Here is a 22,438-nt window from a genome sequence, read left to right as displayed (position 1 = left end):
ATAATAGGCCATCAATTTGGGGCTTACCGGCCTGGTCCATTATCCGATCCGATATTTAACATTTTTCAGAATATCTGTACCATTATTTTTTTAAAAACTGCCACTAAAATACATCTATAAAAGATGGCAAAGAATGTGCCAAACTCAGTGGAAAAAGTAATATTTTAACTGTATGTAAATCAGCAAAGAAAGTTGTTATTTTTACACATATATTTGGTGTTATTTTCCGAATTTTTGCTGTTTTTTCCATATCCGTAATCTATAGTTTTGAACGTATTTTTTTCTGGCACACTTCACTTGATGACACATTTTCCAGATTATTTTAAATTTTTTTTTACAGTGCAGGCACTTTCACCCAAAACACGTTTGGAGCAGTTTCTTCAAACTCTGGGAGCTTTTACAAGACTGATTGGTCTGAACATCCAACCTCAGCGAATCGAACCACGACAGGTCGTCTGAGAGAAGTGCGTTGCCATGTCTAAGCAGAAAAAAATGTATCTAGGCCAACAACTGAAAACAGCCCATAATTGCAAGGTTTGAATAGCATACGAAGACAAATGTTGACATCTGACAGTCGAGCAAAACAAACTGCAGTGAGGACTGATGCTCACACTCAGTTATTCCTTCATATGCTCCCAAACTGGTATAAACAGCCCAGAAAGTAAATGAGTCCACGATTCTTGGCTGGAGTTAAAGGGACTAAAGTTCGATTTATTTAGATTCGCCCTGCTGCCAAATACTCTTACTTCACAAGATGACAGGTTTCCAAAACTCCGTCCAGTACACAAGTGTGATGTGAGTCAGTTTTGTTTACAATTCTTGGTTTGCTTGTATCTTGTATCGGGAGAGCAATCGAGCCAACGATAAAAATGTAATAAAAAGAAGGCATGATTAAAGGTGTGAAAGTACTTTTTTGAAGTTCATTTTTAGCCTCTTGTTCTGAGCTTGTAAAAGTGCCGATGTTTCCACTAAAGTCAAGTATGCAACAGCAAATACAGGACACATGACACTGTCCTCCTCTCCCCTTGTTCGTTGACTCTGGGAAGACATAAAAGGCTCATTTCCAGTCACGAAACACTCTGTGTGCCTCTGCTTCCAGCATCTGGCCCTCTATAAGAACGGCACCGTGGAGGGCTGGGCTCAGGCCAGATGAATCAATGTCTGCTGCTATTGTCACATCAACTGTTGAGGTGTACGGTGTCCAGACAGAGACAGAGTAAAGCCGGCCTCTGACTGACAGCTCCTTCAAAGGAAAGCGACAAGATGACAGATGGTATCAAAGCCTGCATTCCCATAGAAACACAGGGCTCAGGTTTTCTCAAATGTTTGTGGCTGAGTAATTAAGCTTCTTTTTGATTATTTCCAAGAAACAATGAGTTTATCAGGGATGAACTGCGATTGTGGAGGACCAGGAACAACTTGCCTCTGAGGCTGCAGAGAAATGGCAGCACATTGGAGATGTACGTGCGTGTGTGTTAGCGTGTGCGACTCTGGCGAGCACTCACACACATACGCATGAAAGCGTGCACACAGATGGCAGAGGAATTTAGCCGAGGCTTTGATATGCAGATTGGATGCTGGCTTGTCATTTTTGCTGGCTGCAATGCTCTGTTATCGTTCCTTCAGCACAACATTAGAGCTGATAACATTTACCTGAAGGGGGCAGTTGACTGATAATATCGTCAAGGCATTCCTGCTCCTGGAAGGCCTGAGCAGGGGTGGCGTGCTAACAGTATCACTGCAGAGTGGTGCTACAAACTCACTCCCAGATCAGCGCAAGAAGACAAAGAAATATGACCACTTTCTCTTCCTCCTTGTCTCCTAGGCAACTATAGTATGAATACAATGACAGCTGGGACACTGCATGTCCAAAGTCATCAGAGGTGGCAGCAACACTGTGACACACACACACACACACACACATTGAGATTTTAGTCGCAGTGGTGCACAGCGTGGAAGTCATGAGAAGAATTGATGCTAAAGTGGAGCTTTCAGAAACTGGGCGAGAGAAAGTATAAAATATAAGAAAAGGAGGGAACGCCGGCATCTAAGAGACATGTCAAAACTTAACGATTATGCTAATCAGCCGCACTAATTAAAAGTGACACTCGGTGCTAGAATATATTACAGAGGAAAACATCACCGGCTTACTAATATCTTCGTTCTATATAAATCATGATGGCTGATTACTAGAGATGGCAGAGCGCCAACAGTACATTAACAGATTATTACACTGGGATACTTGCTCATGAGCAGCTCTCCCCCATCCCCACCAGACCATAGATTAGTTGCATAAGCTTGTGTTGCTGAGTGCTCATTGCATGTTTTTCTATAGTGCAGTGGGCCGTCTGCACTGCTTGTTGTCCATCACATTACCGCCCATGACAACGTCTACCCGTATTAACCCTCTGAACTCCGAGCAGTTTTATTTGCTCCTGTCACATTTTTACTCACTATGGCCTCATTTTTTTTCCCTGCGACATCAAGTCCTGCACCTCAGTGACAGTATAACAACCAAGGCTTGAAGGACAGAGATCTCAGTAATGAAAGAAAGAAGAAGTAAAAGATGAACTTCTTGATAAGCATGCATATAAAAAAAATGTTTGCAAAGGCCCAAACATGTTACCCATAGTGGCTTTACTTACTATAGATTTTTTAGTGCTTGCTTCTATATTTGTCTCCTCTCTGCCTTATGTAAACACTGCTGGCAGTTCAACCCAATTCTGCTTGAAAGACCCTGAATTTTTGTCACATGACTGTCGGTCCCAGCTACGTTACATTACTCTGACTTCATGGTTGTGCAGTGGACAACAAATTTTTAGTTTTTTACAGAATCTAGATAAAGCAAAGGCTTTATTTTTAATGAGAAAAGTAGAAAAAATGATAAAATATCACAATTTAAACCTAAGTCTGGTCAAATTTTCAGATGGTCAAAGGACTGTTTGAAATGTGAAAATCTGTCATCGGCTCTGTTTAATGCTCTGCTTGTGACTATTTTATTTATGGATAAAATGCCTCTGAAATCCACTGACAGGTTTTGCGGTTCAGCGGGTTTAAAGATTTCTGTCAGTGTGGCTCACTTTAGACTGTATTTTTAATTGCAGCTTATTCCAAAGATGCATCTATGTGGTTTAAAGGTAGCATTAAATAGGTCAAATACAACATGATAACATAAAAAGTTTTTTTTGTCTGTCTTGTGGATGGAAAGAAATATGTCAGAAGAAGAAAGGGTTCATTTTGTAGTCTTTTTGATTCAGTGATGTGGGCAAAAAGCCTTTTCGTGTAAGCTATTCTTCTGCTGACATGCATTTGAAAGGACAAAATGTAGGCATTACAGAAAAAAACGCTATTTAAGGAAATAGTGTTTTTTTTCCTTCTTTGGGGTCTGAATAAAAAGCATAGATTTACCGGAACCAGGCCACTGAATTACACAGTGTGTATCGCTGCCCCGTGGCACCACCTTGTCCGGTATCGATCCTTTCAGCTGCGCTACTTTCGGAGAATAAAAATGGGGAGGTTTAATATTTTTTCAGCACGTTTTGAATGACGCCAATCAGGCAAAATGTCAGCTTTGTCCAAGTGTACGTTCTCTGCCAGACTACATCTATTTCTCAAACATTTGGTGACACGGCGCAGCGCTAATGCACCCATTCTGCTCTCTTCATTAATTCATCTATAATGAGTACAGGTGTATTCATGCGGTATCCAGTGTCACAGAAAACTAGGGAGAATCAGTGCTGCGTATGTGTTGTTTTTCCAAGGCTTGGTAGCATCAGAGTGAATTTTACCATTTCAGTTTTGTCAGTTTTCCTCCATCTCTGTACAAATGCAACAAACAAGCAAGCATACTGAGTCGGCTGTGCTCGACATGATCCTGCTGCACCATTGGCCTACACTGTGTCACAGTCTCTGCAGGGAAGACAGGAACGGGGTCAGATTACTAAGCCTGAGGGCTCCATTTGATCATACAGTATGTATCACTCGGCTGCACTTTGAAAAAAATATGTCCAGCTCCTGCAAATTTCATCTTCACGATGACCGCCGTGTGTTTGTCTACGCTTCATCTGCTGCTGTGTGTATTTTCCTTTTTTTGCACACAAATCTTCTGCTCCTCTGACGAATTTTTTCTCTCTTTCCTACAAACACTTTCATTTCTGCTTCAGCAAAAAAAAACACAAAACTACTGCATAGCACACACACGATAATACCCTGGTGAAGCAATTACAACATAAGGGAGACAGTCAAAATATTAGGCAGAGAGCAGAGCGAAGCCGTAAGTGCTGCTAAATCACACATCTCACAGTGGCTATAATTTTAGATTAATTATTCAACCGCCAAACAGAAACTGTGGTAGAGCCGAAATGAATAGAACTCAGATATTTCCTGAGGTGAGTCTGTGTATTTACAAGTGATTATATTGTTCTGCTGTTATTCCTGAACATGTGCATGCCGTGTTGCTTTTACAGTCCAGGAAGACTCATATTAAAGCTATGAGAAGGTTGAATGTGGAAGCTGGGAGATGGTTAAGATTGCTGGTAAAAGAAAACATAGAGGCGCAGATAATTTGTGCTGTGTGCTATTTTTATTGCATTGCATTCCTAATATTGTTTATTCATGCTTCTGGAGCTGGCTGCTATTTATAACGCCTAAAAGCTGCTTATATCAGATATAACCTTTACTCGGATTAAAAGCATGTAATGCATGGAAATACATTCACAGTGGTTTCATTAATGTGCTACCTACTGTACGCTGCACACGTGTACAGGATAGGGTTTAATTACTATGTGCACCGTATATATCCAATTATTTTGGTGATAGTTTTTTCATGCTTTACGTCTCGGTTCATCCCTCTGCCAGCACTCTGAGGGTTAACCACTGTGCTGCTATGAGTTTCCCTTATTTCCAAACAGAGCTGCACTCATCATCTGTGCTCTGAATGACTTGTCCTGAGGCGGTTCATCCCTTTATTTCCTGACTCAAAGTCAAAGCAGAGGCACAGAAGACCTTGTGAATACAATATCACACAGTAAACAACACTGACAAACAAGCAGCCAAAATGGACTATGTATATGTAAAAAAAAAAGAGGAGCAAAAATGGAACCTTGTCCACACACGAGTTGCGGTTGCTTGATTTCAGTTTTGCTCCAAAACAATCCTTGAATTGTCCTGTTTTTTTAAACGGTTTTTCGCCTCGTTCTAGGACAAATCCGGGCAGCTTTAAGCGAAGATAATAGGGGTTTTTGTTGAGACATGCCCTCACCATCTCTAGACAAAGCTCCTTCAATCTTATTCTTTCACCTCCCACGGCTGATGCAGCTTGATGATTCAACATTAACTCGCATACGCCAGCCAATTTCCCACTAATATTTCACATTTAACACAGACATTTCCTCCAGGCTGTTATTTGTGCTGCTGTCAATATGTTATTGACACAAACGAGGTGACATTATGTGGCTCCCGTCTCTTGTCTCCCCGATGTGTCAATCAAAAATTATTCATGGGCCCGACTCGGCACAGATATAGATCTCAGCGAGGAGGGGCAGCGGAAAGAGCAGATATCTCTTCTAGGAATACTCCAATTGATTTGCGTGTGACTGAGCCGACAGTCGGCTGATTGACAAGCGATACAATTAAGTGGAAGCAAGAAGGAGCGGAAGACCATCATTATATCAATCATCAGGCCTTCCCCCGCCTCCCTTCGTCAATCATCGGCGCTCATCATCTAACACGCTTTGTGTGTTCTGAGGCTAATTTCACTGTAAATATTACAATCATGTCTCCGCAGTTCACACCGGCACAAAGTTAGGATGACAGAGAAACAAAAGGAAGATGAGAAAAACAGGAGGAGACAAACAAAGAACATAAAAGACAGCCTTCACTATGCAGACACTCAGGTTCAGAGTATAAAGTACAACTCAAACAACGTATTTTTTACTTCTGTACACACAAGGACTTGTACCAGAGGTCTCTCGTGGTCCTTTAGGTATTATCTGAATAAATTTCTATTGTACTAACAGGTACACGGACATTTCTGACAGCAAAAGGCACATTACGTGCATTAGTATTGTCTGAACTTGAAGGTAAGCCTTTTCAAGGTACAAAATGTTTTGCTGCTGGAGTGGTCCTCCCAGAGGGGCTGTACCTTCTCAAGGAGTACATTTTTTTTGCTGCCATTAGTTACCACTCCAGCCTCAAACAGTAGTCATTTCCTCACAGTCATATTCTGTAATTGATGATTCTTTAGCCTACATGGCATTAACTTGTCCAGGGCTAGTTATTTCTAAGCAGGACTTCACAGCAGTGAGCCAATCAAAAAGAAATGAGTGTGGAATTCATTTTCTTTGTACATCAGGCTCCTGGTGGTTGGGATCATACCAGCCCTGTGTGGCCAATTTGTACATGAATAAAGGGAAAATTACACAATTTTTTGATTGGTGTCCCTACAGGTCGTGTTTGAGACGTTCTTTGAGGTAATCCAGAATTATCTAAATGTATGCAGATGACTTGATGATTTGTATATATGGTTATCCTTAAGAGCAAGCTGCATCTTTACAGCAGCTACTAAAAATGTAACATGCTTCATTTTCAATCAGAAGCACCCTAAATTCTCTAAAAGATGGCGAAGAATGTGCCAAACTGTAAACATCTGGGTGTGATTTGTATTTTTCTCATGTAACGTTTGGTGTTAACTATACAGAAACTAGGCCCAAATTTCTACTTGTTTTGTTAGACTGGGGTTTCTAAAACGATTTATATTAATTTGGATTTAATTTACTCAAACAAAAAAGATCTAATGGTGTTTATCTAATGGTCTGTTGTAGCAAATAAAATGCATAGATTTCTGGAATGCAGGGAAACAGTGACTCGTTGCCTTTACTGTGTGTGGACTGATTATGCTTACTGTTGTGTGTAGTCACCCCCCAAAGGCCTATTCTGAGCAGGAAAAACCCCACAGACTTACATAAGCATGAAAACCAATTTCACTATACGGTTATTTCCTAAGTTAGTGTAAATGTAGCATGTATTTTTTGTTTAAAGAGCCCCAGACGTCACTCTGTTGCCCTTCATTTCTTTTGATACAGTTTGGCTACAGTCTAATTTTAGTGTCTTAGTGAGATGTTGGGCCATCTGGTGCCACTGGATCAGAATATAATGGAACTCAGTATTGATTCTCCAAATCTGTGAACTCTACTGTGAACCCTTCCCAAAGATATTCATTCAGTTGGTATTTTGATGATGCTGATGGAGAACGCTGTTTGACATGTTCGTCCAAAATCTCCAATCAGTGTTCATTTGGGTTGAGATTTGATTAGCGAATTGGTGAATTCTGGAACAAAAGATTCACATCGTTTCCATCGAACACTTCACTGACCCTGTAGTTCCACATGAATCAAGCATTGCCATCTTGTATTGACTTGCAGTGATTCTTCCCTCTAAGAGGACAAGTGGAGCCAAACAATGCCAGCAAAATGACCCCGTACATCACAACAGAGCCACCAGTTCCCCTCACTGCAGGGGTCAAGGGTTCAGGTTTTTGTTACGTTTTGTCAGCCATCTTTAAAAATCTAAAAGTATGATTATAGTGCTGTATTTCAAGGTTATTTCAGACCCGACCATGGGCGTAACAGGATGCAGAGGATGACGAAGATGATATTTGAGCTTAGTTATCAAACTGAATGTTATTCAGGTTACAGTGCGGCTTGTTGTGGCAGACAGTGCAACCATGATGGTTTCATCTGTCTGCTTGAGCAACATGAGGCTAGGCATCAGCTGGGATGTTTAGTCTCATTTCATAAAGCCTCCATGATCTTACAAGGACTGTAATGTTAACAAATATTGCAAAACAAGCCCTGAGTTAGATTAGACTAGCTAAGACCAGGTTTATTTCATGTCTGGAAAACCGGACCACAGACAGCGGTTCAATGGTCTGATTCATCTCTTACATCATAGCGGACAGGTACTGTTGGCCTCAAGCTGATTAAATCTCTGTCACATAATCACACCAGGGTGCATTTTTCTTGTTGAGCACACAAAGAGGAACGCTGGCCGTAGTATCTGATCATTTTCTCTCCCTCCGAGAAAGAAAAAGAAAAGAAAGAATACCTAAATGATCGATACAGAAAAGCCTGTTAATTGATTTCTGCATCTGTGCCGTTCAGCGAAGAACACAGCAGAGAGAAAAACAAAGAGCGGACTGAGCAGCACACCAAAGAGGAGAATGATGGAGAATGCTGAGAATGAGAAAGAGAATAGGGAGCCGATAACCAGACAGAGAGCAGCGGCGAGGAGAGCAGGTTTCCACAGATATGTGATGGTTGGAGGGTTGATCGTTACCCAGACACCGCATGCATGCCTGCCTGCCTTCGCTGCCTGATTGCCTGGCACACATTTGCATTAGAGTTGAGAGGAGCCGAGCAGAAGAGCACAGCCGGGGAAGTCTTTGATCTCTCAGCCTCTGTCTCTTTGATGCACCATGTGGAAACACACCAGCAGATTTTGGGAACGAGGAGATGATGTTGGGTGTTAAGTAGATGGGTGTTGCTCGTGTGGATGCTGGCGTGTGTGATCTCAGCGAGGGAGGGGACGTATGCGACGGGAGTGTCTGTGCAAATCTGTCAAGGCCTTGATTGTAGTCCAAATGAGCACACACGTGCACACATACGCCAGCATGGGTTTGCCCTATTTTGTTAAAGTCAAGTGCACTGAAGCAGGAGGGGGGGTGAGCAAAAAAACCCTCTTTTGCTCTCGCCGTTTTTCAGGATTATCAAACATCACGGCGGTTCTGACAACCACAACTGTCAAGCAACAGATTTACATCCAACCCCATCACCCCCCGCGCTTTTCTCGGAAAATGTCATTTCACATTTCCGCCTAGGTTCAAATTTGAGGCGGTGCACCGAGATAATCTGTGGATTTTGACGCTGTGCGTGTATTGACAACACTCTCCGTCCACGTCTCCCTGTCTGTCTCCTTGCCTCACCCACCTCCCCCCCCTTGTCCTGCCCAGTCCTTCCCCCCTCATTCCCCTTTGACTCCTCTCTCCCGTCCCCCTTCCCTCCTCTCACCTCATCTCTGCTCTTCCCCGGCCTGTCAGGATGATTTCAGGCTTGTTGCATCTGGCCTGACTTAGTGTGGGACGACTGAAACAGTAATTACAACAGTCTCTGAATAGCTTTTCCTCCCTCCCTCCTACCTATCATCCACAGGCTTAACCCCACTCTGTATGTGTGACATGCTGAGGCCAGACAACAGACTGTGTAGAGAACCATTAACCCACAATTAAATCACGATCACCATAACAAAGGATGGGTGACATTTAAATCCACCAATCGAGGTGGGATTAGGAGCAAAGAGCACTTCTCTTGGGATGCGTTATCGTCTAAATATGCCAGTGTGGACAAAGGAAGTGTGAATTAATCAAACATTTCACAGTATCTACCAGTGGGGCTGCTTGTGCCACCGGGTAGATTTATCTCCTCTACAAGTGAAGCCATGCTGCATTACAGAGTGTGCAGAGGTAAGCTTGGGTTGAAAAGGGAAAGAAAGTGTTGCCGTCGCTGCTCTTCACCTCTCTGCGTGAAGCATTAATGATACAGTATGTTGAACTGTAGCTCGCTGATTAGGACGAGAAGGAGATGAGGCGAGGAACAGAGAATCATAAAGCTCCCAGCCATTATGAATGGCACCATTATACAGAGGTGGCTATTGGCTGAGGGAGAAAATAATGACAAAGTATGCAGCCCCTGGGCATGAAGCGCGCTACTTAAGAGCCTGCAGCCTTTAGCTCTTGGAAAAAAATAACTTTAATTATACCGTGAACTTGGCTCCTAAATTGTCCAGCACACTGACTGCATGAGAACACAAAGGTCTTTTGATTATCTGCATGTTCAGTTAGTTACACAACCAGTATGGGACGAATCCAGCTCGAAAATAGCTGCTTTTAGGCAACATGACAAGAGTTTTCTATCCACGTTAGAAATTCTGTGAGGCTGCGCCGGCACAAACGGTGCTTTGAGCTAACTAATGCTAACATGCCGATGTTCCCAAGATAGAAAGGAAGGCGGGGTGATATAGCTGAAAAGGTTTCCACGCTAAAAAGTATAATTTTAGTCCACATCAATAACACATCAAAACTTGAAATGATCTATTTTTAATAAGGACAAGGAGAGAAAATGTTTATTTTGAGTCAACCACCTTGACTTAGATTTAATCAATTTAGCCTTTTTCTCAAGTGGCACGAGGAATTTAGTTGAAAAACACATACAAATAAATATATCAGTACATGTAGATAAAAATATGAAATGATAAAGGAATAATATCATAGTAATACACACTATTTAAGAAAGAAAGTAGAAATTGAAAGTCAAAGTTGCTGCACTGCATTAGGGTTAACCATACTAGGTATTTTTGACATTTGTTCATACAATTAATCTTACAAAATGTACATTCAGTGCATTTTTGATGCATTTGAGTACAACTATCTTTTAAACTATTTTCATATAAGTAATGATGCGGTGTCTAACACAGATCACAATTGTTTTTATCGCCCCAGCCTAGCATCATGTTTATCACCATGGACATAGGGACCACCCACCAGTTTGAGGATTATCATTTTGAAGCCTGGAATTTGACATTTGACCATCACCCTATTGGTCTTTTAAAATTAAATGTGACACAACCTGAGAACACTGTGCACATCAATACAATAGCTGCAAGTGCATGGCGGTCCTTTATCGTCTGTTTTACTCTAATTGAAAAACGGTTTACAAAATCGGTATCATGTTGCATTGAAGGATACTTGAAACTCGCAATTGAGACCATAAACTAATTAGAAAAATGTTTACTGAGGTTACAAATCAAGGGAGGTATGGGGTAATGTTTTTGGAAGACTTCTATGCAGTTGTATCTCCTTGTGCAACCAGAGGTGTCGCCCCCTGTGGTTGTTAAAAAGAATGCAGGTTTAATGCACTGGCTTCACTTTTTAGACTCAGCGGCTACATCGATCTTTTATATACAGTCTGTGTGTTGAACATCCGTCTTTGGTGTGCTGACATTTGTTAATTTGTAAAAAAAAAAAACACCAACAAAACACACACAGTACACAGCCAAGAATTACAGGACAACTTTAAATTTTGAGTCCAATGATGGCACTAAAGTTAGAGGGTCAGCAAAGTTGTTACAATTCACCCTGAAGGAGACCAGCATGTCTGGACAGAATTCGAACTGCAATCCATCCGATAGTTAACAGACATTTCACTCCAACCCACTAATGACGGAAAAGTCATGTCATTATCCAATTTATCAGGATTCTTTCTCTCGGCACTGTCAATGTCCATATTATACTTTATGCCAGTTCATTTGGTGCATTTTGAGATATTTTTGACCTGCTGCTGACACTATATGATGAGTCATTAGCCATTAGAACCCATCCTCTGTGCACCATGGATATCTGCAACAGATGACCTTTCAGTCCATCCTAACCCTAACTCCAGACCAAAAGATGAGACAACCAACACTGTCATCCCCGAAACCATGATGTTAGTCTGGCTAAAGGTTCCACAGTGAACAGACGATCAGATAACATTAAATAATATTGCTGAAAAAAAATATCTGCAGCAATACAAGTACAAAGCACGGACAAAAAGGTCACTTTTCCAAATTTTACTTTGGATTCTGTGGAGTTACGATCGTCTGATTCTCTTAACAAGCATGTGAATCTCATGCTGACAAAAAAAGCGACGGTGACATTTAGCAGAAGAGATAGCATGACATTATCAAAACACAGAAAATTGATCAGATGAATCGGTGATAAAGCGACACAGACAGCGCTGCCTGTGGGCTGAAGACCTCCAACACGGCCACTAAAGAATGTGATGCGTCACCTGAAAGCCCTCTGAGGTGAAATGCCTATTCAACATTTGGCTCTGACACAGCAGAATGATGTCGGCCTTCAATCGAATATCAAGGTTGTGCTGAAAATGAAAGCAATTTGATATCGCCAGAGAGGAGAATGAGGAAATGGGATTGATGTTGTGAGGAGAATGAGTAGGTGGTGGGCTGCGAAAAGGGAAGTCGGTCGAGGTGGAAAGCTGCATAGCTGGCGTTTTATGCTGAAATGGCACTCAGGCTTTAACGCGATACGAAAGAGATTGCTTTTTCTTAAAGAGAGTGGACTCGACACTGAACTCCTTGCATGCTGGAGCAGGAGAGGAGCGAGTTTAACTGGGGGGACAATAGCCTTTTTTCACAGCACTTGACACAGATGTGAAAGTATGGGCGCATTAATGACGGCTGGATTCCACTTAGGGCAGTCCCTGCTTTTGTGAATGTCGGCTCACTGTCATGGCTGCCTGGGACACTTAATGATACTGAGTCGTCATTAATATACACCTGTGCTTTTCTGACTGCCACAAGTCAGAATGTCTGCTGTGAAACGGGTCTATAGGGCCAGCGGGAACTATCCTTTCCACCCACGCCACGCATTAAATGGATTTTTGCTGAAAAGCAGAATAACTTACTTCATGGGTTTGAACAGTGCCTGGCCGTAGTTCTGGAAGGTCATGATGAGCTTCAGCTGAGTGCCTCCAGACTTCATTGCTGTTGGAGTGAAACAGACAACATTATTACAAATTTTACATGAACTGACAGCAGTGAAAGTATATTCTGTTAAACCAAAAAAATGAGCTTTGGTAGCCATACAGTCTGTCATTGCCTGACACAAGCTGACCCACTGGAGTTTTGTTTGACTTAGGGAAACATTTGGCTACCAATACTTTGCAAGATATTGTGTGTAAAACCATTCGAGGATGTTAGTGCTTCCTCAGTCCCCTCCTCTTTAAAAACAGACCGGAGTCTCCCACACCACATTATGAGAGTTAAAGTGTAGACCAGCATTCAGCTGATGCCCTCAAAAATACAAAATATTATTAGTTATATTGTCCTCCAAACCTGAAAAGTAATCATCCATCCATGCATCATTCACACCTACGGACAATTTAAAATCACCAATTAACCTCAGAATATTTTTGGACTGTGCATGGAAGCCAGAGAACCCGAAGAAAACCCACGCATGCACAGGAAGAACATGCAAACTCCATGCAGAAAGATCCCAGGCTGCAAGGCAAACCGGGGAACTTCTAGCTGCAAGGCGAAAGTGCTAACCACCGATCCACTGTGCAGCCCCAGAACCAATCAGTGGATTTGAAAGGCATGTCATTTTTTAGCAAATCACCAAAATGGCACCATTTATCAAAACCAGAAACAACAGAGAGCATCATCAGATTTTCAACTTTCTGAAATGTAATGTAAGATCTGTGTCAGGAAAATATAGCAAATTTATGCCTAATCTCTTAAATCACAATATTAACCATTAACTAGATTCAGTAAAAAATAATAATAATAAAAATAAAATAAAAAATTCTGTGCTCCTTCGGACAACTGTGTAGTGATTGAGCTGTGACCAACAGTGATTTAAAAAAAAATTTGAGACTTTCCCACTAAACTGCAGGGTTTGGTGGAAGCAGATAGGAGAACAGCATGGAAACAAAAATGTAAGTAGTGAGAATCTCTAGTATGTAGAGCCACTGTTTTTACTACATACTGGTAACAGAGGTGAGAAATTGCAAAAATGTTGTGTGTTGATTTGAGGTTTCGTAAAGTTTTATAAAATAAATAATCTAACTTGTCCTTACTTTTTATTAGTTATGGGCTCATAACTTTTTTTGAGTTGTTTCTACGAAATCCAGAAAAGTGAAAGACTTTATATTGCGATAAAAAATGAGTCTACGGTCAGGAAAGAATGTGACAGGAGCACAAAGCACACAGAATGTTTGGGGGATCAGAGGGTTAAATAATGCATGTGCAGTTGTTTCATCTGAGCTCAGTGTGAGTCTCTACTGCTGCTGTGAGGATCTCCACTGCTACTGCTTCCCCATGTGTCTGCTCCAGTCTTTGTGTGTCTGTTTCTACACACTGATCCGCTCCAGTCCAACGCAGAGTATCAGGTGGAAACACACACGTGCAGAGTAGAATAGACACGTGAAAAATAAGATGCTGATGCTCTAGCAACATCCTGGTTCTGAAAGATTGCAAGGCAGAACCTTTAAGTGAGCTAATTAACTAAGCTACAACATCATAATAAACACGAAAAACACTCAGTGAGTGCAGTACTCCACCAAGGCTGCTCAGTTGTTGCGTTATGCATGTGTACATTACATACGAATACCGAATCACGTGATCTAAATATGTAATGGGCAGCGGGAACTGATGGGACTCGGAAACCCCCCCACAATATAATCAATTGTTCCTTGTATCATTAGTCCTGATAAGTCCACAACGGCTGATTTGTAGTAGGATTGCAATCATGTGATCGTCAGCATGCAGCTGACGTAGCGTTCACTTGTTGTCATAGTTACCGTGACACTATGCCACTATCTCGCAATGATACAGAAATCTTTAACAAATCCTTGGATCCAGACTATAAGCCATATCACTGCCTAAATCTAATCAGGTCTTTCCCTGAAACTTTCATCTAAATCTATTAGTTTGTTTTTGAGTAATGTTGCTAACAGACAGACAGACAAACCAACGCCGCTCGTCACAACTCTATCGAGGCGCCACTTCCTTCACAGAGCAATAAGTGAATAACATCCCTTCATTTTTTTCTACCACTGTTGAACTTTTGCCCACCCAAGTTTGTGGCTTTGCTTATCTGCTTTTGACTCTCTCTGTCTGTCTGTCTGTCTGTCTGTCTGTCTGTCTGTTAGCAGGATAACTCAAAAACGCCTGGGCAGATTCAGATGAAATTTTGAGGGGATGTAGACTATGGGAGGAAGAGCTGATTTAATTTTGGTGGCAATCCGGAAAGGATCCTGAAATCTGGATCACTTTGAATTTTTTAGTATGTTGTAGTATGTGGTCCAAAATATGACAAAAACATCATAGGTTAGTATGTCGTCCAACAAATTAGAGCAAGGTGTCCAGACAGCTCAACTGGTTAAGAGGGTGATTCGTAAACAGAACTGTGTCACAAATGCAGGTTTGATTCTAGCTTGTAATCCTTTATTGCATAGGTTTTCCTCTCTATCCTTGGTGGAGGTCTGCACTCTCTGAGTGATTTTCTAGTTCTACATGCAAACAAAAGCAGAATCAAGGCCGACTGAGATTGTCCCCAAGTATTCTGCAATCAATCTGTATAGCTCCTTTTCATTAGCATAATAAATAAGACCAAAAATCTATTATTTACAAGTGTTTTCCTATTATATAAAATGCACTCATATTAATCAATATGAAAAATTGCTGCCAATTAATTTTGAATTAATCATTTAGTCGATGAACACATACTATCAATAACACTGACACACATATTAACCCTCTGAACCCCTAACAGTCTCTTGGCGTCACATTTTTACTCGTTCTATGCTCAGTTTTTACTGCAATATAAAGCCCTGCACCTCTATGGAGACATCCCAGCCATGACTAGAAGCAGCAAGTTTTAAAAAATCATTTGATCAGTATAAAGTTAGAATACTATAAGAAAAAGAAGAACAGTAATTTCCTTGATAATTTGTTTTTAAGAGGTGAATGCTCATTCCAGATGTAACTCTTATCTGCTCTGTGTAAACAAAGTCTGCAGCCCAGTTTGGCCTAAAAGTCCTTCAGTTTTTTTTTCTTTTCTGTGCAGCTGAATCACTTATGCTTGTAAAGTTATACCGAGAAGTGCACAATTTTGTTTTTTCACAGAATCTGGTTTGTGAAAACACATTATTTTTGGCAAATTTCAACGCAATGCCACAATTAGAAGATTACACTTGAAATTTCCAACAAGAACTGTGCATCACAGATGACTAAGACCGATCGGAAAGTTGAATACTGAACAATTCTTTTTGTTTTAACAGTTTCTGCCTCTCGTAAATGTTGTAGATTTGTCAAACATACCACAGCTTTTTAACCTGCTAGTGGGTTTAGGGGCTCGGATGGTTTATGTGAACGGTTTTGGCATCAGCAGTGTCATTTCAGGAGAAGAAAACACACAAAATCAAGAGATATCAGACCATGTATCCATTCATATATATTCAATGTATATGTATTAACCACAGTATAATTTCGACTGCCACTGATGTGATGTAAATTTGAGAGACAGCTCACGGCACAGCTGAAGCCCGAAACATCAATTTCCTCTGCCATGTAAGTGAGGTGCACTGTTGCGTACGTAAGCTTGTATATGTGTGCTGATGGCTCTGTGCGCGTCGTGGTTTATGTGTGGACAGACTGAGAGCTGATGTCACAGTGTTTGTTTGATGGGAAGGGATAGTGAGGGGGTGAAGGACAGCTCGCCCAACCCTCCCTGTTCCTCTGCTGTTTACTCTCTCCCTGTACTCTCTGGAGGCTCTCTCTCTCTCCCTCTGCCTCTGCCTCTTTGTGTTTTTATTCATCCCTCTATCCTTCATGTTTTCTCCCCCTTTTGAACATGATAATGCAGTCTAAAGGCACTCATGGGACTGGGCTCAGAGCCGGGGCGAGGACTGCAGGCAGGGCTAAAACACTCTGAATTTCACAAAAAAGAGCAGAGCAGAGCAGCAGTCGCTGTTATTTCGGCACTCATCGATCGCACGCTGTGTTTTGGTGGCGTCTGGCCGCAGAACAAGCACCTCAATCAATGTTTTTCATTTATTTTTACATATGGGAATCATGAGGACAAGCAAGCGGTTTGAAGAGAAAAAAATCTGAAGTGAAAGGATCAATGTCGGTCCGACCTCACCTGCTGCTGGGGTGAAGTTTTGTGTGTTCAAGTGGAGGTTATGGGGCATTTTAAATAACGCTAACTGTAATTGCTAGACATTCACGCACAGAGATCAATTATATACAGGTTCTTTGGAAATCAGAATTCATTTCAACTTCCACACACAAACTGCAGAAACTTCCTTTTGCACAAAAAGATCCACTGCAGTCACTAAAGCTAGACTTTTCCTGTCAGCTCCAATACATTTATTACATCTACCGGTCCTACGCTCCATGTCTTCATCAATGCACGTTGCTCAAAAGAGGTTATAGCGTAATAATGTATCCAAGAACTTCTATCTTCAAGTTTACATAATATACGACTGCTGTCGGCTTCTATTGGTATTCTGCTTCGGGCCTGTGTTAAGACTCTGTAATTACTGAGCCACCATGTATTTAGCTGGCAAGAGATGCTGAGAACTGCTTCCTCTATCCACCCAGGCTGACAGACCGAAAGCAAGATGGAGAAAATCTGAGAAAATTAGAGAACATCTCCACTAGAAAGAGGAAGAAGAAAAGAAATACATTCTTCAACTAGTTACCAAGCAGGGATGCTAGTTTTCGAAACAGCTAATCCCACTCTCAGATAAGTGTTTAATCTTTGCTACGGGCCGGTTACATTTTTGTCGTTGGCAGATAAACCTGAAATCTCAAATCCCTTTTTTTTTTTTTTTTTACAGCGAGCGCAAGAAGGCGACCTTGAGTTGACAAGCACTCTTGGAATGTGGGAGCTGGACCAAGCCAAAAAGGAAGACAATCCCCCCCCGAAAAAAGAAAAAAAAAGCAGAACGAGATTCAGTATAACTGCCCTAGCTTGGATTATCACCTCTGTCAGGTTTTCGCTTGCCTTTTCAGCAAAGGTTTTCTGTGGAAACTTGATTCGCAGCCCGCTTGTCAATCTAACACAAAAGCCACGGCGTTTGATTTCATTCAAACCGCAACGTAGCTGTGTGATTTGCATCGAGACCAGGTGTTTCTCTCCGGCTTGATGTATTCGAGCTGTGGCTCTCTGTGGAAACACATGAGAGGGGATCGCCGCGTTTTATTATTATTCCGGCAGCCCTGTGGAGCAGGAGCATGCGGGCTGATCAGATTCAGCTCTGTCGTGTGATAGCCTGCAGCTGACTTTCTTCTTCATGCATACTTGTGTGTTTGTGTATGAGGAGTGTGCTCACATTGTCGCCGTCTGTGGCCGCGAGGAGCGCACTTGTCAGTCAGGAAGCAGCTCCTTTCTCTCACTTTTAGATCTAGTTACAGAGTATTATAGGGATGCTTTCCATTCAAGATTCCTTTTAACACCAGCTCTCAGCTTCTTCTATGCCGGTAAAATCAGTTTTGTGATTATTTAGGCCACCTTTGCTCCATTTGGGCAGTTTCAACTGATGAAACCTCACAGATACAGCTCAGTCTGTCTTTTTCCTCCATAGGCAGTATTTCTTAGACTTCCAGAGCAGTCACTGCAGCACACTCAATGCACAGTGGCTGAAAATTGATGCCCAACAAATGTAATTTCAGCTACAACCAGGCATTTTTCCAATTCACAATGTTCTTCGGTTACACGGCCTTGGATCTGTAATAGAAGCCTTGGAAAAGCTTCTGTCTGCTCTTATAAGATCATTTTTAATCACTTTGGTTTCGAGTTTGTCTCATCAAACTAATATAACAGAATACCCGAGGGAAGTCTTGATATCAGTGTCATTACTAAAATACTGGCACCGGCCCAAAATGAACATTACAGATAACGTCTGTAAAAGCGCACAGTTTTTGGCCATTTATGTATCACTTTCTTATTTTGATCGGCAAATTTGTGTCGAAAAGCATATTACTTTATATCTGCACCAGCCAGGGGACCATTGTGATAAGAGTAGGCATCATAATATGCTGATTACATGACAAGAAAAAACTGATTTTCTCTGCCAATAGGTGACAGAAATATGTGTTTACATCGATATCGATATGAGCAGTTGTTCAAAATGAGTTGGAAAACATTTGCACAACAGATCTTGGAAAGAAAAATCCAATATTGTGCTTCCCAATTGTCAATGCTTTCTATCTTTTTTCACTTGTTTACAGCCACAAAACTTATCAGCGAGGATCTGGGAGGACAAAAGAGCCCATTATCTGTATGTTGCAATACTAGAGAGGCAAAATGTGTTTTGTTGTGGAGAAGCGGGTATTTGGAATGGAGCTCTGTGTTTTTACAAGAAAAATTGGAACAAAACATCATTACAGACCTCAATTTAGCCTTCAAATAATGAAATATTAGGTCAGAAAGGTGGAAAAAAACAAGAAAGAAGTGGGGAAAAAATGGGTGTTTGCAGCTCTTAACGCTGTTTCTCAGACATTTAAACCTGAACTCTGACCTCTCTGCATGGCACAGGAGACACTTTGATTTGGTCCATCAACAGACACTGTCCTGTTTAACTGTCATTAAGCAAGATCCTTAGCAGCTTTGCTCACTGATGCTACAGAGGTGGATGACCTGGCATTCAGCTACAATTCCAGTCCAACACAGCCCAAACTGTAAGTCATGATGACTCGTGTCAGCTGAAAAAGATGCGCTAACTGCAACGTCGGCGTGACTTCTGCAGAGTGAAGTGTAATTCTGACCCTCCTGCTGCTTGCTGCTGCCATCTCCTCCTCCCTCCATGTGTGGATCTTTATGACTCACCCACGCTGGTGATCCGCTGGCTAACCAGGTCCTTGAGGAGAGCGTCGATGACCGGGTTGTGTCTGGAGTAGAGCTCGTATCGATTAATCCCAATGTGGAAGCGGAGCCAGTTGGGGTAGGAATCAGCTGTGAGCTCCCCTGTTGGGCTGAACTCCTCCATGGTGCCTTCACCAGTCCTGGAGGAGGAGAAAAGGGAGACAGGAGAGATGACTGTCAGGTGTTGCGCAATAGATCAAGCTACAGGATTCGCACTAATGTGATTGCACAGCGATACTAAGCCATAAACCCTTTGCTGTGATGTTTGGATTATTAAGTATGAATATGTAATGCTAAAGATTTGGAACAAAACTTGCACTTGCACTTTACCATGCCTGGTCCTCTGCAGCTTTGGGGTCAAATCTGATGTCCGTGTTGACGTTAAACAGCGTGTCCTCATCCGTCAAAGCGGGCAGAGATCTTCTATATAAGGGGTGCTCATACAGAGCAGACAACCTTGAACCTTTCACCGGCAGGTTCTTGGTCACCGCCGCGTCCTGCATGAACTGTCTCTTCCTGTCACCGCGCAGCTGCTGCCCGGGATGCTCCAGCCTCTTGAGCGCCTGCGTCTTGTCCCCAGGAGCCGGGATCCTTTCCAGGGAGTGGGAGGAAACGTTGGAGCTGGGCTCGTTGCTGAAGTCCTGGAGGATCCGCAGGGTGTGCTTGTTAGGCCAGCCCTGCTTCCCCCAGCTCTGGGGCTCCTGGCTCGGCGTGTGCGAGCAGGAGCAGCCGCTGTTGCCGTGGCGCTCCAGCTTGGGTAACAAGTCTATCATTATGTGCATGGAGCACGCAATGAGGAACACCATGAGGATCAGAACCCGAAATTTGCGCAGGAGGATCATCTTCATGGTCTCCCGTTTGAGCAGATGTGAGTATTTACTGCAAATGATGAGCACGCAGATGAACAGGCTGACTACATCGCTGATGATGTTGACTAGACTGGACGCCAATCTAATGAAATATACATTAAACAAGTAGGACCCATCTTCACTGGCCGTCTTGAGTAAAGGATTCAGTGTTCAACCTTTGTATTTTCAACATCAGAGTCCTGCCTGGTTCGCGAATTCGTTTTTTTTGTTTTGTTTTGTTCTTTGTTTTTTTAAGGGCGAGATTTCAGAAGCGCAAAATCATCCGCAAGAGTCCAGGTAGAACAGGTCGAGTCGGTTCAGACCAGCGGTCGGTTTGCGCAAGCCTCATCCTCTTCACGCTGGCCCGCTTTGCTCTCTCCTGTCCAATATTTCGGGAGGAACGCGGAGAAGTGAGTAGAATCCAAAAGCGGCAGCGAGAAAAAAAATGAGTCCAAGAGCTCCGACTGCGCGCATCGGTCTCACCGTCCAACCTCGATCCTGCGCAGGAGGGAACCAGCAGCTGAAGCCCCGGAAATAAATACACGAGAAGTGCAGCACTTCACATTCACAAATGGGATTTTTTTTCAAGGAAAGTCCCGCTGGAAAGTATGTGCGCTCTCATTCAAACCGCAGCGATCCACGATGCGTAATTCTGTCACATCGACTCCCGACTAATCACCCGAGGCGAGTGATTTTCACAGGTAGCAGGAGACAGAATTTCCCCCCGCGGGGCCGGCCAGCCTCTGGGAGTGTAACGCGGGTGAGAGAGAGAGAGAACGTACCTCTTGTAGCATGTGTGAATCTGGGTGGGTGTGTTAAATATGATGATGAAGCCAAGACTAGATCCTGCCTTTTGCGCAGCGTCACTGCGCGCAGATTGGCTGAGGAGAGAGAGAGAGAGAGAGCATGTGAAGCATATAACTGCTCGTCTGTATTCCTCTTGGAATAAATCCTCCTCCTTGCACATCCCTGCCGCGCAAGAAGAGGGCGTCTTTCCACTGGCCAACATTCAGGCTGGCTGCACACGCAGCGGCAAAGCAGGGGATGTGTTTTTTTTTTTTCTTTTTCTGAAATTCATCTGCTGGAATCCCTCTGAAATGTTTCCTCGGAGACGGCAGTCAATCCATCGATGATACATTAGACAGGCCTATTAGGGCTCTCATCAGTCTGAGGATCCAGTTCCATCCTGCGCTGCTGCCACTCAGCTACAATCACATCTTCAATAATGTTTAAAGGCTGCATAAGATGAAAACCGCAAAGCACCTCTCAGCAATGTGATTCATAAAAGCAAAAAGTGACTTGTGCAGTATGGAGAGAAATAAACTGACTTTTTTTCCCCTCTTCTGATGCCCTGACCTCAGACCTAAATCCCACATGATGCATCCACTCAAAAAACCTCCAATATCCAGTCAGAGGGCTAATGTTTCTTCTTTATGGCTAATTGGCACAGCATTATGGCTGCATGCATTCTTCCCACATGGAAGAGCAGAGAAAAGGTAATAAACCTCTAGTGTTTCATGTATGTATATGTGCATGAGTTAGTGTTCATGCTGCTTGTGATTATTAGTTTATAATTAAAAAGAGCCCAGAGAGAAAAAAGGGAAGGAAGGAGGAGGCTTGTTGTGGTTAAACAGAATAGATTCATAACAGGAAAAAAAAAAGGGGGAGATGGCTTAAGATAGGCTCTATGGGGGGATTTATCCAGTGTAGCAGAACTTTAGTTGTGAATATTAATGAAGCTGCTATAGAGTAAGAATTAAAACACAAGCGCAGAGATCTTGGCTAATCTCGGTATCTAAATCATGAGTCTTTGTGTGCATGTGCGTGCAAAAACACTGAGGTAAAAAAAAAGAAAAAGCAGGAATAAGCATCAGGTGTCACAAACAATGGATTTATTAAACCGCCTCTGCAGCTTTGTCTGCTGTTTCGCAAGAGTAAGAATGTTAAAGTATTCCCCATTTCCTTCTAAATTAGTGTGTAATGGAGGGTTTACACACGTAAGATACACTGAACGGTGACATTTCGGAGCCCCTTTAACAGTGACTAACTCCCAACAAAGTAAAAGGTCCATGAGATCGCCACCTCTGGTGTTTGATGGCAGCGA

General features: G+C 42.4%; 1 protein-coding gene across 1 annotated transcript in view; it reads right to left on the bottom strand.

Moving 5' to 3' along the window:
• Positions 1–21,171, bottom strand: part of fam20cb (FAM20C golgi associated secretory pathway kinase b) — a 68,824-nt gene extending 47,653 nt beyond the window's left edge. Inside the window, exons 1-3 of the mRNA XM_022204906.2 lie at positions 19,817–21,171; positions 19,451–19,626; positions 12,519–12,597 (exon numbers count right to left, since the gene is read on the bottom strand). Of these exons, the coding sequence (XP_022060598.1) occupies positions 12,519–12,597; positions 19,451–19,626; positions 19,817–20,334 (773 nt within the window). The 5' untranslated portion in view covers positions 20,335–21,171. The remainder of the gene's footprint in view (positions 1–12,518; positions 12,598–19,450; positions 19,627–19,816) is intronic.
• Between the last annotated feature and the right edge of the window lie 1,267 nt (positions 21,172–22,438).

This window comes from Acanthochromis polyacanthus, chromosome 19 (genome assembly GCF_021347895.1).
Source record: "Acanthochromis polyacanthus isolate Apoly-LR-REF ecotype Palm Island chromosome 19, KAUST_Apoly_ChrSc, whole genome shotgun sequence".
Lineage (NCBI taxonomy): Eukaryota > Metazoa > Chordata > Actinopteri > Pomacentridae > Acanthochromis > Acanthochromis polyacanthus.
Note: the sequence above shows the minus strand (reverse complement) of the source record. Positions and strands in the feature narration are given on the sequence as shown.